This window comes from Chelonia mydas, chromosome 8, assembly GCF_015237465.2.
Source record: "Chelonia mydas isolate rCheMyd1 chromosome 8, rCheMyd1.pri.v2, whole genome shotgun sequence".
Lineage (NCBI taxonomy): Eukaryota > Metazoa > Chordata > Testudines > Cheloniidae > Chelonia > Chelonia mydas.
The window spans coordinates 104,115,739-104,133,031 of NC_057854.1; the positions used below are offsets into that span (position 1 = coordinate 104,115,739).

Genomic DNA, 17,293 nt, shown 5'->3' on the forward strand with positions numbered 1-17,293 from the left:
GAGACGAGAGGCGGTTGGTGGACGCAGGCAGGCAGGAGAAAGCGAAGGGAGAATGAGACGTAACCAGTGCTCTCTGCGCCCCAGCAACCCAACCCTTGCCGAGCTGTTTGCAGGCATCACGGCCAAGGTGGGGTTGGCAGGAGGAGGGAGGGGCAGCTTTGCGGATGTGTCCGGGGAGCTCCTCCCACGCGGGAGGGGCAGCAGGGAGAAAGCCCTGGGCAGTGTCAGTGTCCCCAGACTGTGCTCGCCTCCAGCCGCAGTTCCCCCTCGGACCTGTGGTAGCCAAGTCTAGACGTGGGCTTTAATCACCGTCCGGCGGGTATCTCCTGGAGGCTTGGCCTTTAGGTACCTGGTACGCTGGCAGCTGCAGGGGGCCGGATAGTGGGGTTCCTGCCCACCCCTGCACTGCAGGACGGTCCCAGTTTTCGTGCGTCTGTCCCCAGTCCCTGGAGCCCGAGTGTGTTGCGGATGTCCCAGCGCTGCGGGGTTGTGGTGCTGCCGGACAATGGGGAATGCAGGCGCTGTGGGCAGAAGAGGGCTGGGTTGGGAGCCCCTGAGAACTGTCTCGTGCTCTCCTAGGCGGAGCTGCTTCTCCCCTGTGCCCGGTGCCACCCCCACCATCTGAGGCCCTGGTTGGCCCACGTGCTGTGCAGCCCCCAGGTGCAGGAGCCCTTGGGGCGGGATCTCCTGAGCTCCCCTGGACGGCAGGCAGGGCCCGTTGCTCAGCTGCTGGTCTCACCCGTGGCCCCGCACAGACACCAGACCTGGCTAGTGGCCCCTCCCTTGGGGCAGCCTTTGGACACTTCACTTGTGTGCTGGTGTCTTCTCGTCATGCGGAGCTGGGCCCAGCACCTGTCTGAATGGTGCGGGCGTGCGGACCCTGCGTGCACCCCTCCGCGCTGCTCCGGGGCGGGGCTGCGCCGCCATGGGGCATGGTCACGGCTCGTGGCCCGGGTTTGCTCTCCCGTGCCGCGCCGCCCAGGGGCGGGGGGAGGTACTCCCAGTTAAATAATTAGAAGAGACTTAAGTAAAAATCAACAGAAATGTCATCAAATGAGCAGTGTCGTTTTGAATTAGTGCTTGTAAAGGTCAGGCGGCTCCAGGACAGGTGGAGCGGATGCTCCCCGCGTGTTGCAATAAGGCAAGATATCCCGAGCGGGGCGGGTGGAAGGGGTGAGCCGGCCACGTGGCTGGGCTGCCGGGGGAGGGGAGGGGCCGCTGGGAGGCGTTGTGGGAGGGAGGCAGGCCCGGCTGGGGTGGTGGGACACAGGACGAGCGTCTGTCAGAGTCCAGTCAGAGCACATTAACGTGGTGACATGATTCTAATTAACTACTGTGAGAGGTGTCACCGCTGGAAAGGCAGCGAGCGGAGACAAGCTTTTAAAAAAAGAAAAAAGCAATGTGACAGTCCTCTCTTTCTCTTGTACCCTGTGCGCGCTCTCCCCTCCGTGTGGGAGTGGATCTAACAATAATTAGGATGTCTGCCTGCCTGGGAACCTGAGCCAGGGCTCTTTTGCTTTCACTCATTGAAGTTTTCGACGTCTCTCTGAAGGGACTTGGTGGCACAGTGCATTACTGCGCGCCAAAGTGACAGAACACTCTTCTAATCGTAAACCCTTTTGAAACAAAATTCCGCTCTCCCTTTCTCCTGCCAGCGGCAGGGGGTATGTTCTGATCACGGTAGCTCTGTTCCCGCACGAGCTACAATGGGAAACTCAAGGTCTTTCAGCTGTTTCCTACCGTTAACAAAGGAGGCACGAGGAAAGAAAGGAAAGCTGACTGAGTGTTTGTGTTGACTGTGCTTACCCAGCCTGACGCTGAGCGTCACTTGTTCTCTCCGCCAGTGTCAGGCGGGCAGGGCTGGCATGTTATGCCCAGGCCAGGTACCGCCATGGTTGGTGGAGCCCACCCTCACTGCATTCAGCCGTGGTGCCAGGCTGCCTTTTGCCAGTCCTTGTCCACCGTGCGGTGGGCCCTCAGGAAGCTGTTGTGGGGTGATTGACCCGTTGCCTGTGACCACGGAGGTTGAACTGGGATGAGTAAAGTAGTGGCTCTCTCACAGACTCCTCCGGCACATGAAGCTCGGCCCGGAGAGGCCCGAAGTAGCTGGCACTCACAGCAGACGGGACAGAACTTGGATGCAAGCGTCCTCCTTCCTGCTGAGTGCTATGTCCAGGAGTGAAATAGATCATAATGCTGACGCTCACACCGCTATTGATAGGCTTCAGAGTTAATGGTGACGATTATATTGTTTGTATGTCAGTAGCACCTAGGAGTCTCATTCATGGGCTAGGACCCTTTGTCCTAGGCACGGTACAAACACAGACCGGTCCCTAACAGCCATCCCTCGCCACAACATAGCCTTGTCTAACCTAGCCATCACAGAACGCCTCCCAGCATGGATCGGGGCAACCCGGCCTTGTCTCTGAGCTACTGTTTCAGTCTCTCAGCAGAGTCCGGCAGAAAGCCCTGCATTAGTTCTGCTCATATTATAGCTTGATGAGTGTCTCGCTCTGCAAGAGAAGCTTGTCTCTTTTTTTTTTTTTTTTTAAATAAAAGTGAAGATTTCAGAGTACAAGGTAGCAGCCTTCAAACAAAGGACTGGCTTGGAGAGTTCCCGACATCTGGCTCAATTCAACCCCGGCTCTTCCACCCATTGGGGGGCGGGTGGCTACGGGCCCACGGCACAGGTGCACGGCATTCCTGAGGTTAGAAGTATTGGTCTGATTAGTCTGCGTTTTTATGTGGGCAGCACCTAGAGGCCCCAGGCGTGATCAAGGACGGCTGGTGTTGGGTGCTGCAGAAACCCTAGGAAGACACAGTCTCTGCCCCAAAGGCCTACAGCCTGGAACTGACCTGCGCCTACAGAGAACCACATGCGTCCTGGGGCAGAGTTTATCTGGTCCTGTTCCCAGGGAACCGTGCCAAATGCTCCCTGTGCACTGCCCCAGTCCCTCGGGGAGCAGAGTCCCCATCGCGGAGCATGTGCGCTTCTGCATGGGAAATTCTCCAGACTCCGCTCAGCCCCACGGGACCGGGTCCCATCCAGTGCTGGCTGCTCAGCTCCACTGCTTGGTACCAGCGGCGTTCTCCCTTGCACCAAGGAGCCCAGGAGATTACAGGACTGCCAGCAGCATGGTCTGTGAGAGGAGCTAATTAACTGTAATTAACTGCGCCGGAGGATTTCTCTCTGGGGAGGGCAGGGTGCCGCACAGAGACCTGTGAGATCTTCCCAGCAGATTCTCCACTGTTGCATTGTCCTGGGCTACCGCAGAGAGGTGGCGTGTTGTGGGCGGTGCTTGTTTCAGGGTGGGCCTGGGAGTGTAAATGTCTCGTCTGCAATGGGTGACAGGATTTGGAGCTCAGGCATTTACCTGAAGGTTAACTTAACATCATTACACCAATAACAATTCCCACACTTACCCTTCTGCACCTCACGCTCTAGCAAAGCAGGCTCTGGTCTATAATGTTCCAGCATCTCAGCCTCACTGGGTGACCTTGGGCAAGTCTCTCTGCCACTCCATGCCTCGGTTTCCTTCTCTGTAAAATATGGGTAAGGGTTCTTTGTCTAGTAGTGAGGTCTAGTGGATAGAGCACTGGACTGTGAGCCTGGAGACCTGGACTCTATTCACTGCTCTGCCTGCTGGTGACCTTGGGCAAGTCGCTTCCCTGCTCTGTGCCTTAGTTTCCCCTGTATCTGTACATTGGCGCTAATGATACTGACCCCTCCTTTGTAAAGTGTTTTGAGATGGATGGATGGAAAGCACTAGATAAGAGCTGGGCGTTCTTCTGCCAGGATCTCGACGCACTTCCCAGAGTGCTGATGTGCCCGTAGCATGGGGGGAACTAAAGCGTTGCATCGCCCCTTGAGTCAGCGGAAGAGGACTGGAGGACTTGGATAAGGATCTGCCTCTCGGGGGCACTGTGTAACTTTATGTGGGATGCCCCAAAAGAGCTTTCAGCCCTGGGATGGTGCTTGAGAAGACAAGGGCAGCTTCATGCTGTGATCATTTGTTCTCCAGGGCCCGTTCCGCCAGGCCCTGCTCTACCCAGAGCCTGGCAGCAGGCGGATTCTAGAGGCAGGTATCACCCCCCGGGAGGGTGGGATGAGTCCCTGTCCAGCAGCGTGCGCTCGTTCCCCAGCCCACCCTAGCTCATCCCGCTGGCTCAGCGATGAAATGCTCCAGTTCCCTACCCTCCCCATCCATGCTCTGTGCCGCAGGGCTGCCGGAGAGCGTGCCCCGTGGGGGGAACCTTCATCCCCGAGGAGCTGTTCCTGCCTGCCAGCGCCCCGGATGTTTGGGTTTCAACAGTGAAATTGGTTTAAAATGTGCGAGTATGAGAGAGGCTGGCAGGGATAGCGGGAGCCAATCCCCATTCAGCGCTCCCTCCCCTCACGCTGTCTACATGCCTCACCCCCTGCCAGCCCAGCCCTGGGTCCTCCCCAGCTCTGCCGGTGCCCCTCACGCCCGACCCGCAGCCCCCTGCCAGCCCAGCCCGGGGCTCTGCCCCCCCAGCTCTGCCGGTGCCCCTCACGCCCGACCCGTAGCCCCTGCTATCCCGGCCCTGGGCTCCTCCCCAGCTCTGCCGGTGCCCCTCACGCCCGACCCGTAGCCCCTGCTATCCCGGCCCTGGGCTCCTTCCCAGCTCTGCCGGTGCCCCTCACGCCCGACCCGTAGCCCCTGCTATCCCGGCCCTGGGCTCCTCCCCAGCTCTGCCCGTGCCCCTCACGCCCGACCCGCAGCCCCTGCTAGCCCAGCCCTGGGTCCTCCCCAGCTCTGCCGGTGCCCCTCACGCCCGACCTGCAGCCCCTGCTAGCCCAGCCCGGGGCTCTGCCCCCCCAGCTCTGCCGGTGCCCCTCACTCCCGACCCACAGCCCCTGCGAGCCCAGCCCTGGGTCCCCCCCCCAGCTCTGCCCGTGCCCCTCACTCCTGACCCGCAGCCCCTGCTAGCCCAGCCCTGGGCTCCCCCACGGCTCTGCCGGTGCCCCTCGCTCCCGACCCGCAGCCCCTGCGAGCCCAGCCCTGGGTCCCCCCGCAGCTCTGCCTGTGCCCCTCACTCCCGACCCACAGCCCCTGCTAGCCCGGCCCTGGGCTCCCCCACGGCTCTGCCAGTGCCCCTCACTCCCGAACCGCAGCCCCTGCTAGCCCAGCCCGGGGCTCTGCCCCCCCAGCTCTGCCGGTGCCCCTCACTCCCGACCCGCAGCCCCTGCGAGCCCAGCCCTGGGTCCCCCCCAGCTCTGCCGGTGCCCCTCACGCCCGACCCGCAGCCCCTGCTAGCCCGGCCCTGGGCTCCCCCACGGCTCTGCCGGTGCCCCTCACTCCCGACCTGCAGCCCCCTGCTACCCCGGCCCTGGGCTCCTCCCCAGCTTATGCCGGTGCCCCTCACTCCCGACCCGCAGCCCCTGCTAGCCCAGCCCTGGGTCCCCCCCCAGCTCTGTCGGTGCCCCTCACTCCCGACCCGCAGCCCCTGCTAGCCCAGCCCTGGGTCCCCCCCCAGCTCTGCCGGTGCCCCTCACTCCCGACCCGCCGCCCCTGCTAGCCCAGCCCTGGGTCCCCCCCCAGCTCTGCCGGTGCCCCTCACTCCCGACCCGCAGCTCCCTGCCAGCCCAGCCCTGGGTCCCCCCCCAGCTCTGCCGGTGCCCCTCACTCCCGACCCGCAGCCCCTGCTGTTGCAGTCCTTGACCTTGCACAAACTTCCATTGATGCTTCTCTGTTCCGACTTGTAAAACCCCAGCTGCTCTGTTTCCCAGGCTGCTCCTGAGCAGAGGTTTGAAGCGGGCTCGGGTAGGCTGCGCTGGGTGATCGTTTTCAGAGCGGGTAAATGGGGACTATGCTGAGAGTCGCCCAACGTGTCACCAAGTCAGAGCAGACCTGGGTGGCAGAACTTGAATCTGGAGCGGGAGGGAAGGCAAGTGATGGCTCCAGGGTGCCAGGCAGAAATTTAGGCGAGAGGCCTTTAATCCCCCTTCCCCTGCAGTGCAGCAGGCACCAGCCCTCCCACCCAGTCAGCCAGAGTGTGGGGAGAGACCTGCCCCTTGTTCCCTGCCGGGAACCCGCAGTGCAAACAGAGTGGGGCTCGTCGGCTAGGCGGTGCTCCGAGACCGCGGTGCTGAGCACCAGTTCAAGGGCCGGGCAGAGCTGGAGATAAGTGCGACACAAGTGAAAAGCTGCCGTTCCAAGCCCCGTCTGGAGACACCGCTGTGTGTGTGTGTGTGTGGCGTTCACGTGCAACGGGCGGTTCTCGTTACCAAGGCCTGAGACGCGGGGGTCTGTAATTAGTCCCCAGAGACTTCCCTCCCTTTGCGCTGACGTTTCTGTCACTAACGCCCCTGCACGAGGTCCAGAAAGAGCCCCGATTTTAATGTCTCTTCTTCAGGACTGGGGAGCCGCGTCCGGCCCGGGGGTGGGGGGCGTGCAGGGCATGGAGGCTTTGAGCTGGGGCCCTGGAAGCTCGGCCTGGGACGGCAGGGGCAGAGCACGGACGAGAGCCCTGCCCAAGTTTCACAGCAGACCCACTTTCGCCTTTAATGAGGCTTATTTGAGAGGTATGAAGGCAAGGCTGTGTCAGCAAAGGACATGGGCTTCAAAGCTGCCCCCGCTCACCTCATGAGAAACAAGAGAGAGGTGCGGGGAGGGGGCTAGCAACCAACCGGAGAGACTCGGCTGCGATTTAACTAGTTTCCTTTCCTGGGAGCTCTTGACGAGCCCCCCCTCGATGGCCATGCAGGAATTCATAAGAATAAGATCATTAGGATGTCTCAAAGCTGCGACCCTCAGCGGAGTCCTTGGATTAATCTGGTTTTTTGCTTAAAGACATCGGTAACTACAATCTTTGTTTCTCTCCTTTTCTCTCCCCTGCCCTCCCCCCCCTTGTCTGTCTCTGTATCTCCTGTCAAACCGTTGCAGACGTAAATGACAAAGAAATCAGAAAGAGAGATCAATGCAGTCCAAATTAGCACTTGGAGATAGACTGTGCTGGAGATGTCAGAGCCTGACCCCTGTTGATCCACCAGCCTCCACCAGTGATATTATGCAAATTGCATCCATCTGGCAGAGCCCACTGCAAGGAATAATGGTGCAGGGTGGGAAGGGGGTGCGTGTGTGTGTGTTTGGGAAGGGGATATATTGGGGGGCTGATTGACAGGAAAGATAAGGTGATGCACTGAATTCATTGTGCTCCTGGGCGGATTAAGAACCAAAGTCCAGATGAGAGATAACCAAACTTCATTTTTCTTTTATTTTATTCCTTATTTCACACATACACAAACCAGCGTCCCCCACCCCGCCAAAAAACCCCACCCCCAAACCTCTCTATGCTCTTATCCTCAAGTCCTTACTACCGTGGGCAGTTTGCAAGGACAGACAAAGTTGGAGAAGGAAAGCAACCAAAAAAAAGCCAGCGGCTTAAAAGACAGCTGTAATGGGAGCACGGATAATAGAAATCTCAAATTACGGTGATCGCCTTGTTAAGAAGTTTGAAAATACTGCCAGATTGCCCTTAATGAGAGAAATATGGCTGTTAGTTAGTGAAGGAGGAGGGAATGGACCTTGTTTCAAGATCTGTAGCTCACGCATCAAAGAGGTACCGGCTGTTTCATTTCAAAATCCTGCTCCTCTGCCTGATATTAGAAATAGTTGTTAAAGGCTTTCACTTGCAGGATGATTCCTTTGGCTTCATACTCTCCCTCCACCTCCCACAAAAGACTTGGCTAGGAGAGAACTTCTGTTTTTTTAAAAAAAGAAAGTTTCCAGGCTTGTGGTGGGTGCGATGGAATTGTGCTGCAAACAGGTTATTGCACAGGCACAAGGAAGGATCTCTCTCCCAGTGGTCAAACACATGTGCTGTTCCGTTGGGATACAGTCGCCTTCTGGAACGTGCCTGTGACCTTGGAGCCATGGTCTTGCCATTCTGGGACCAACCTTGAGTGCCCAGGCACCCCCCAGCCAGGGGATATTGTACTCACTCACCAGCAGCCCCTGGAGTTCAGCTCCTGGGGATGCATTTGCCAGATGCCAGTGAGGGAGGGTTGCTGGGTATAGATTTATTTACAGCCCTGCGTTTGCTAAAAGGTGGTGGTTACAGATCGGCAGTGGTGGCTCCGTACTTGGGTCAGCTGCCTTGGGGTGGGAATGCCTGGCACTCGGCTACACGCCTTGGAAGGGGCTCTCACATCACTGCAGCGCCTGCGTGTCGTTCCGTGCTGAAATGCGGCATCGTGACTGCGCTGGGGCTCGTGACAGATCCTTCCTCCCCATCCCACAGGGCAGCTGGGGGGCTAGATTCCTTCCCTCTCCGTCGGTGGCAGGACAAGGTTTGCCATTGCCTGCACCTTTCTGCACGGTCACACACAATTCCTGCAGTCAAACCACCTGGGGGCAGGGCGAAGGCGAGAGGTCTGGGTCTGGGGCCCGCACCATCTGAGCAGGTCTGCCCGAGGGTCGCTGCTCTCTGACTGCTGCTGTCGCCGGGCACCGGCCTTTTTCTATCACTTTACCTAGCACCGATCCAAGGGATCGGCCAAAAAGCGCCAGCAGAAATAACGGAGACAGAAAGGAGCCCAGGGACAGCGGCCAGACCCCCCGCCAGTGGGCAGAATCCGACAGGGCGAGCTCCTGGGCAGGGAGGCCAGATGGGGAAAAGGGTTGGGTGAGAACAGCTGCCCCTCGGCTCAGGGAGCAGACAATCCCCTCCCGCCTGCTTCGGGGCACCTAGAAAGCGAGCCTCCATTCTGGAGGGCTTGATACGCAGCCAGCAGAGCCTCGACCCTGGGGGCTCCCTGGCAGCCAGTGCCCAGGGCTGACGTGACTAGTTCGTTTGTCCTGGGCTAGGTTCCCACTGGAGATGTTCCACCTCTCGCACCGTCTCCCTGGAGCTGTTCCCTCTCGGCTGGGCCCCCACCCACAGGGGCATGGGGAGAAGAGTGAGGCCCTGCTGGGCCGTCAGTTGGGGCGCTACAGGGAGGAAAGTCGGGGCAGCTGCAGTCTCATCAGGACTCTGCCCAGTCTCCCTGGGCTTGGTCTAGGAACAGCCGCAGCGTTCTGCGCTAGGCCGGGCGAGGGGGGAGCTGGACAGCTGCAAGGCAGGTGCGTGAAGGAGCCATTCGGCCCCCCAGAGCAGATGAGGCCAAATCCCATCAGATCCATGTTTGTACAGCTCAGTCGTCTCCCAGAGTGGGTGCATGGCCTGGTGCGCTGGGCCAGCTCTGCACAGTAACTGCTCCAGATCTGGACCCTGGCTTGAGCGCAGCTGGGCAGGGAAAGGGAGCTGTGGGAGTGGGGTGGGGGAAACCGCTGTTACGAGCCAGCCAAAGTCCCCATCTTCGCCCACTGAACCCAGCCAAGCCCTGTCTTAAAGCCCTGGAGGTTCTCTGTCCTGTGAGCCTGTCTTTGTTTCTGTTAAGACCTACCACAAACATTTCTGTCCCTAGTCGCTGGGGGACGCACGTGCCATTGTGCTGGAGGAGAGCCCAGCGCAGAAGGGAAACGGCAGCAGCTCAGGGGCGAGCCAGGCGAGAAGGGCTGTGGCTGCAGCACAGCCGCCCCCACCCCTCGTTTGGCGCTAACGGGCACCTCTGTTCTGCTTCCCTGTGACCCGTTGCCAGCCTGCTGCGCTGACGTTCCCCCCGTTCGCTGGACGGACGAGCGGCGGCTCCTCGCGCCCCTGAAATGGGAGGGCTGCGTTAATGGGCTCAAGCATCGCTGCCTGGGGCCTGAATGGCCTGGTTAAGATCATGAACTTTCAGCATGTTAATAGCCAGCGTGATTCAGCAGCGGGAGCGCAGGGCCGGGGCCAGGCTGATGTGCTGGGGAAGACGGGCACAGAGACTGGCGAGCCCCTCAGAAGGGCGATCAGGGTCACATCTCTGCCTCCCGAGTTCTTAAAGCATAAAATCCCAGCAAGAGGCGCCCCTGGCAGCGAAGCGGCTGCCGTCCCCCCGCTGATCCTGCTTGGAAGTGCAGTAGCATCAGGCTGTGTTGGCCGTGGCCCCTTCCGCTCTCCGCCTGTGTGCTGGCAGGACCTCGGCGCCTCCCCAGCCGGTCAGAGCAATTGGAGCCTCTTATACTGGTAAGGGGGGTGTTGACCAGGCCACTGGCTTGTCCCTGACTCTTTTCACCACGTGCCAGGCAAGTCTGGCTCCTGTGAGACAAGCTCAGAGAGGACACCCCCATGCAGCGGAAATCAGGGCTCCTGGGTTCTAGCTTCAGACTCACTGGGTGAGTCATGGTCCAGCTCTGGGCCTCAGTTTCACCACCTGTAGCATGGAAACAAAGGTAGGAGCAAGAGAATGGCCAGACTGGATCAGAGCTGGGGTCCATGTCCCTGCTTCGGAGGAAGGTGGGGGAGCTCCACAGGAGCAGATATGGGATAGCCAATCTCATCCTAATCCCTGGTCAAGCTGGTTTTAAACAAAGAGCTACAAGAATGATCCCAGGTCTGCAAAACCTGCCTTGTGGTGAGAGGCTTCAGAAGCAAAGTCTATGGAGTGTATCCAAGGTAAGGTTAAGACGTGACTTAATCCCACTCTACACGTACGACCTGGCAGTAGAGAGGGCTATTGAATCTAGCACTAAATGGCAGACTGAGACGCAGGGGCTGGAAGCTGAAACTCTGACATCCGGACTAGAAATCAGGCCCCGATGCTCAGCAGTGAGAGAGAATAACCACTGGAGCAACTCCTCCTGTCTTCAGGGCGAGACTGGCTGTCTTTCTAAAACATGAGCTGTAGGGGCTCGGGGGAAGAATCGAGGTTCTTAGCCCCGTGTTATACTCCGGGGGTCAGACTAGACGGTCATAATGGTCCCTTCCGATCTGAACATCTTTGGCTCCACCAAAGCCCTGAAGTGTGAGGTTTCCTTCCCTTCCAATACTCCGCGTCAGCATTAGCTACTGTCACTCTGGGTATCCTTGTTCTCCATAGAAACATCCCTTCCCTCTTTTTGAATCTCGCTGAGTTCTGAGCCTCAGGGCCATCATGTGGGGGTGAGTTCCGCAGGGTAATTACACACTGGGGGGAAAGTATTTCTCTTTATCAGTTCTGAATGTCCCACCTTTCCATTTCTCTGAGACATGCACCTCTCCCAAGGGCCTGTGGGGTCAGTTCATCGACCCCCGTGACGTGCTGTGAGATCTCCAGTGGGACTGGCGAGGTGGGGCAGAGTGTATGACCCACAGCTGTGCCTGTCGGTGCCTCTGCCCAGTCAGTCAGAATGAATGCGGCTAGTTATCTGGATGGCAGTGCTGCGTGGCACTGGGCACTGCACGGACACGCAGGGAGGGACCATCTCTGCCCTAAACAGACCACGGGCGGGCGGGGAAGCCTTGCCCAAGATCAGCGTAAATCAGCATCGCTCCGTGGCCTTCAGTGAAGTGCAGCTGCTCAGGCCCAGCTGAGGATCTGCCCCTCGGTTCGTGGTCTCGGCTCAGGGACTGGTTCTGGGGTTCCTTGGAGCTGGAGGTTCAGGCCAGCCGTGGGCGGCGCCTGCTCTTGGGCTGGCTGTGCAGTTGTGGAGGCTTCCCGAGACCCGAGCAGAGACGCAACGGGTGTTTGGTAAGCCGACGCCCCCCTGCCCTTCGCAGGCGTCCCTACCTGGTCCCTGCCCTCCACGGCATTGCCTGGTGGTGGCCGACGCGTGTCTGGAATGCCCGTCCCCTGCTGCGGGCGTCGACAGGGCTAACCGGACACCAGCTCCATTTCCCCAGCCCGCCCCCGTCGCTGAGTTTGCTGCCGGACACTGCTGCCAGGCTGGTGACGCCTCTCCCCACGTGCACGGCCTCCTCCCTGGGCCATGGGATCATTTGTTGTGGCTGCCATTTAATCCTCCTCTGGCAAGGTGTCTGCTCTGTGGTGCTGGGCCTGGCTCTGGCTCATGCTTCATGGGGCCGGCACTGGGCTGGGGAATGGCTCCGTGCCCCTTCCCAGCATTGCCCCATCTGTGCCCAGAATGGCCGCTCCTGCCAGGCCGCAGCCACACGAGTCCCCAGCTGACGCGTGGGAATTAGCGCAATTTGCAGTGACAGCGCTGGCCCCAAACAAGGCTCCTTTGCGGAGATGCAGTCCCCTGGGGACATTCATTAGTGCCCGTTCCCTGGGCTTGAAGTGGGAACCCGCGGCTTTGCAGGCAGATTAGCACTCTATTAGCACGTCGCGCTGCTCGGCCTTGTGCTGACAGCAGCCTGCGGTGCGCTGGGAAACCCAGGGAGCCAGGACCTGCCCCCACTGGAGACGAAAGCAAAGGGGGAGCGGAAATCATCTTCACAACAGCCCCTTCCCCAGGAGGCCAGGGCTCTTCTGGCACCAGAGATCTCATCAGCTGTCAGGGGAAATCCTCTGTGGGTGCAGTGCAGCCCAGTGGTTCCCAGCACAGGGTCCGGGGTCGCTAGCGATATGGACAGGGTGGTGGGGCCTGTGGAACGGAAAAGCAAAGGCCCCTGCCTCCCTTGCCATGCAGCTGAGTTTCAAAGCTGGGTCAGCCAGACCAGCTTCTACCCCAGCCGGGTACTCAAAACCCTGCGCTGGCCTGGTGCTGCGTCCACACTGGGAGAGGGGTAGCTAAGGCATGGTAACTAGCCTGGCGGGGGACACCAAGTGTGAACAAGGCAGATGCAGTGTGACCGTGTTAGTGATTCGAGGGTCCTAGTGCAGGCCTGGCCTTTGGCGTGACTGTGGAAGAAGGTGTGTGAGCAACCGGCAGGGAAACCCGAGTGTGGCTGAGGTACACTGGAGTTTCACATGAATTAGCAGGTCATGGTGGAGCTTCTGGAGGAACTCAGTCTGTAACCCACGTGAAACTAGGGACGGCCTGGTCTTCACTAGGACTGTGTCTGGCCGTAGCTGCCCAGAGCTGAGAACACCCCTCGGTCCCGAGTGAAGGCAGGTGCAGTCTCTGCCTGCCCGGGGCTGGCTCTTTGGCACGGCTTGATCCATCCCCACGGAAACCCACCTGACAGGGACGGGAAGTGGGTCTGAACCGGAGCAATAGCACTGCCCTTCTCCAGCACCGTTCACCCAGGGCTCTCAGAGCACTGGAAAACCTATCTGCCCCGGAGCCTGGGTCTGGCAGCCCCATTCCGCACCCAGCACGGAGCTGAGGTCCCGCAGCAAGTCGGGGTCAGAACCAGCTGGAGAGTCTCTGGCTAGACTGGCTCCCTGGTGGGCCCCCCAGGAATGACTCATTTCAGAATACGGGGCAGAGGGGAGACACAGAAACCCACGCTCCTGCCTGCTGGTCATAGAGCAGCAAATTAATGACTTGTTTGTACTCCAGGGGACTGAAAGTTTGGCAGCCTAGCTAACTGCAGTCCCCAGGAACCCCTCTCCCAGATACACCTCTCTCCACAAACCAACTTAGAGATAGACATTGCAGATGAGCCTCCATGCTTCTGTACAGAGCCGGCTCCTAATGAGAAGAATCTGGCTGCTAGTTAGCAGAGGGGTGGGTCCTGTGGGCTCAAATGAGATAGTTAAATGGCGCTGATTGAAGGTGGAGGTGAGAGGGCAGCACAATTATGCTCGGTAGCATCAAGGCCCCGTTTGATAGGGGAGTTCTAAGCGCCCAGCCAGTGTCAGTGGTTTAGCTGAGGTTTTTGTGGGCCCGAGACAGGAAGGATAAAAACTCAGGGAATGAGTTGTTACTATTATTATAAAGTGGGGTTTTTAAACCACCACTTCACCCCCCCCCCCCCTTAACTGTTTCCTGATCGTTACAGTTTAAGCTTCTTCAGGGGACAAAGCAAGGCCCTGCCTTCCCCAGGAGAGCCGCTGTGAGTTTTCTCCTGCGCTGGGGACGTGGGTTATGCAGCCACCATCAGCTCACTTCTCTGATTACAGATCAGGAGAGCAATTAGTGGTTCAGATTATGCCAGGGCAAACTCTTTGTCTCAGAAACGTGGCTTAAGAGTTGCAAGAGAACCTAATTGCCTGGTGCTGTCCTTGCTAGAACAGTGTGTTCGCTGCTCCGCCTGTTTACAGGGGGATGCCTCACGCCTTTCCGTAACAGCCGCACCTCTTTGCTGGGCCGCAGGAAGCTTCCTCAAACCCCTGGCACACGCAGCTCTACCGCAGCCTGACCCTGCAGCAAGCCGGGCTGGCTGGCCTGAGGTGACCACAACCTGCTTTCCCTGCCTGTCTCCTCTCCTTCCCTACTGCCCTGTCTTCTCACCTAGCCGGGCCGCTGTGGGCACCCTGGAGCATCCCTCCCTGCCGCCCACTCCTGCGGCGACCGTGTCTGCCACCGTCTCTGGCTCTGCAGCCGCATCAGCACACGGGTTTGCTAGGCCAGTCTAAGCCAAGAGCCCCACCCGGAGCAAAGGCAGAAGGTGCCCTCCCCTTTTCTCCCCTTCTGAACGGCCCATCTTCCTAATCAGATCTGTAGCCAAAGCCCACGGTTTCCCTTGCCTTTGAGCCGAGTGACAGTCTCCGTTATTTACTCTAATGGGTCTCGGTTTGAAATGTTAATTCCTCCCTGAAGAAAATGTCTGTTCGCGATGAGTTGCCCGTCAACATGTTGAGCAGATTGGTCTCTGTCAGAATGGGTGGGGGCCGGTTTTTCTACCTGCCCCACCCCCTGCTTCTCCGGCCTCTGGAGCGCTCATGTCAGAGCCAGAAAGAAGCCCTTGGGAAAAACAAGCCCAGGGGAAGGGCAGCCCAAAGGGGGAGCGAGCCGGCTGCATGGCCCCTTGGGATGGCCGGCTCCCCGAGACCATCCAGATGCATTCTCGCCCGGGCATGGTGCAGAGCTGTCAGCACCGGTGCCTGCTGCCTGGAGTCACTTCCCCTGGGCCGCAAAGTCATGGGATTCGCGTGGGGTGGGACGAGCCACGTGGGGGTCACGGGGCTGACAGATGTGGCACATGGACCTATGTTGGGGTGGCCTTGGGTGCTGCTGCAGAGGACCCGTTCCCGGCCTGCAGAGGGGGACCCCCGGGTCTGGGAAGGGCCTCAGGCATGTCACGTGCCCTGTCCTCTCATGCTCCCTTCTTGGGTCTTTTGTTTCAGAGACGGCTTGGATTTAGTGGTGTCTGGCTGGAGTTCAGGTCTGAGGGCCACTCCACCGTAGTCGTCTGGATGCTAACTGGCCTCCCTGGCAGTTGGGCTGGCCCAGGCTTGGAGCAGCCTGCTCAGACCAGGCCTCTGCCTCTCCGAGAAGAGACCTGCGGGTCTACGCCTGAGCCCTGAGGGGCCCCCCACGCCCCCTTGCGCACTCAGGCCTCCCTTGGAAGCCGCTGCTGCTGGGTCACGGTGCCTCTCCCGTTTGGGTCGGTGGGTCCAACCTGGCGCCATTTGCCTGTGATCTTCCCACGGGATGGCTGCCCCAGGGCCTCGCATGCAGTGTACCTGGGGAGGGGTGTGTCTGAGTGGGACCCGGCCCCAGCCTTCCCCATGCCCAGGTGTGTCCTCCTCAGCGTTCCCTGCATGCAGAGCCCCCCCCCCCCACCAGAGGCAGAGAGCAATGTGTGCCGGGGGGGCCTCTCCCGGGGGCTGAATTCCCTGTGCTGACGGGTGGCCCTGGAAGGGGACAGCAGGGGTGAGGCGCGTGGGCGGAGCTGGGTGCGGGCGCAGGGCTGCAGGGGCGGCATGGCTGCGGGTTTGGGTTTGACGTGTGGGTTGGAATCTCGCCAATCTCCTCCCTGCGTTCTGCCTGCTTCCAGCTGGCGCGCTCAGCCCTGGGCCTAGGCCTGACAACAGCGTATGGTCTAATGGACCCGCTGTCAGCCGCACCCAGCCCTCCCCGGCGGGGGCGGATCAGCTGGAGCCTCTCCCCGAGGAGGACCCACTGCCCTGGAGTATGACATAGAGCTCTTGGATCCAGCCTCTGGGGAGCACGTTCTCCCGGGCTGGCTGCCTGCCAGCTCCAGCTTCGCTCCCTGCACGCTCCCAGCACGGCCCTGGGCCTGTGTGTCAGCACGTGGGGCCGTGGAGCTGGGCTGATGCCTGGAGTCTAACACTGCGCTCTCCTCTGAGTGTCCCGTAGGCGCCTTCCTTGCAGTCACTCGACCGTTCCTCCGGTCCCTAGCCTCCTGGGTTGCATTTGCTCACGGGATCCTGCTCCCGGAGACGCTTCGCGGCGGGGCCCTGGCTGGGGACGCAGAGCGAGGTGCTGGCTGAGCCCTGGGACATGGCGGATCAAAGTGAAGGTGGCCAGGGCAAACCCCCGCCAGCTTCCGGCCACGCGGGCTGGAGAGACGGGTGATGGAAGGAAAGACCCCGGGAGGGCTGGTAGCCCAAAGAGTTGTGGGGGTTACGTACCTGCAGCCTCCTGCCCGGGGGAAATGAGAGGCGCCATTGATTGGACTCGCTGCTTATGCTCGCTGGGGTAGAGCCGGTGCGTGTCCGGGGGGGGCCCAAGGGAAAAGTCAATAGCTAAGAGCAGCGCTGGGCTGGGGCTTTGGTGTCACTGAGCATGTGCCCCCATCCCCAATGCTGTGGGCTGCCATACCGGCTCTGGGCCTGCTGCCCGGGGGAAACCCAGCGCCACGCTTCCTCGGCCAGGGCTCCTGCACTGCCTGGGAGTGAGGGGGACGGGGGCTGTCCCAGCTCTTTGACGCCCCCCAGGGAAGTGGGCTGCAAGCTGCTGTTCTGTGATGCCTTTCCACCCTGCCTGGGCCACACTGGTCTGCTGCCCGCCTGCGGGGCACAGGGGCCTGCTCCGGTCACACAGGGTCGTCTTTCAGCATTGCCGAGTGCCCATCCCGCCAGCCAGAGGCAGCCCCTCGGGCCGGCAGGCCCTGGGCGACTCGGGCGATGCTCCTGCCACCCCTGGGGGCACCCTGCTTTCTGGCTGTTGGTTCTTTTGTTCTGTTCTTGGGGCTCTCGGGGTGTGTTCCCCAGTGACAAGCAAACAGGGTGTCTCAGGTCAGTGCGGTACAGCTCTCCCACCCTGCATCGCCCGGGGACGGGGTCTGTCCTTGCCCGCTTGACTCGCCCGGTTGTGCTCCGTGTGGCTGCCCAGGAAGGCCTGGCCAGAGAAGAGCGCTTTGCATTGTGCCCTGCAGGACGAGTACCTTGGCTTGGGCCGGCCCTGTGCACACCAGCCTGGCCATTGCAGGTAGACAGCTCCATTGCTCCAGGGAGGGGGGGGTCCCATCCCATCCCCTGGGGCTTGGCCATCTGGAGCCAGGACCCTCCCACTGACTGGCATGGTGGGCAAGCAGGGTGCCGGGTGAGGGGCTGTGGGAGATCAGTGCCGGCTGGGGGGTCCGGCACTAGCTGCGGTTGTCTCCGTGCCAGCTCTGCCCACCCCAGGTGCCCAGTGGGGGGGTGGCGACAGCATGTGTGATTAAAGCCTTGCTT

General features: G+C 60.2%; 1 protein-coding gene across 4 annotated transcripts in view; it reads left to right on the plus strand.

Annotated features, from left to right (window-relative positions):
- Positions 1 to 17,293, plus strand: part of ERI3 (ERI1 exoribonuclease family member 3) — a 232,906-nt gene that overhangs the window by 163,558 nt on the left and 52,055 nt on the right. Inside the window, exon 7 of one of the 4 annotated variants that reach the window (XM_043553171.1) lies at positions 6,909 to 7,212. The exons of the other annotated variants lie outside the window; for them this stretch is intronic. Within the exon in view, the coding sequence (XP_043409106.1) occupies positions 6,909 to 6,958 (50 nt within the window). The 3' untranslated portion in view covers positions 6,959 to 7,212. Of the gene's footprint in view, positions 1 to 6,908; positions 7,213 to 17,293 lie in introns of those variants that run through there. 4 annotated transcript variants of the gene reach the window in all.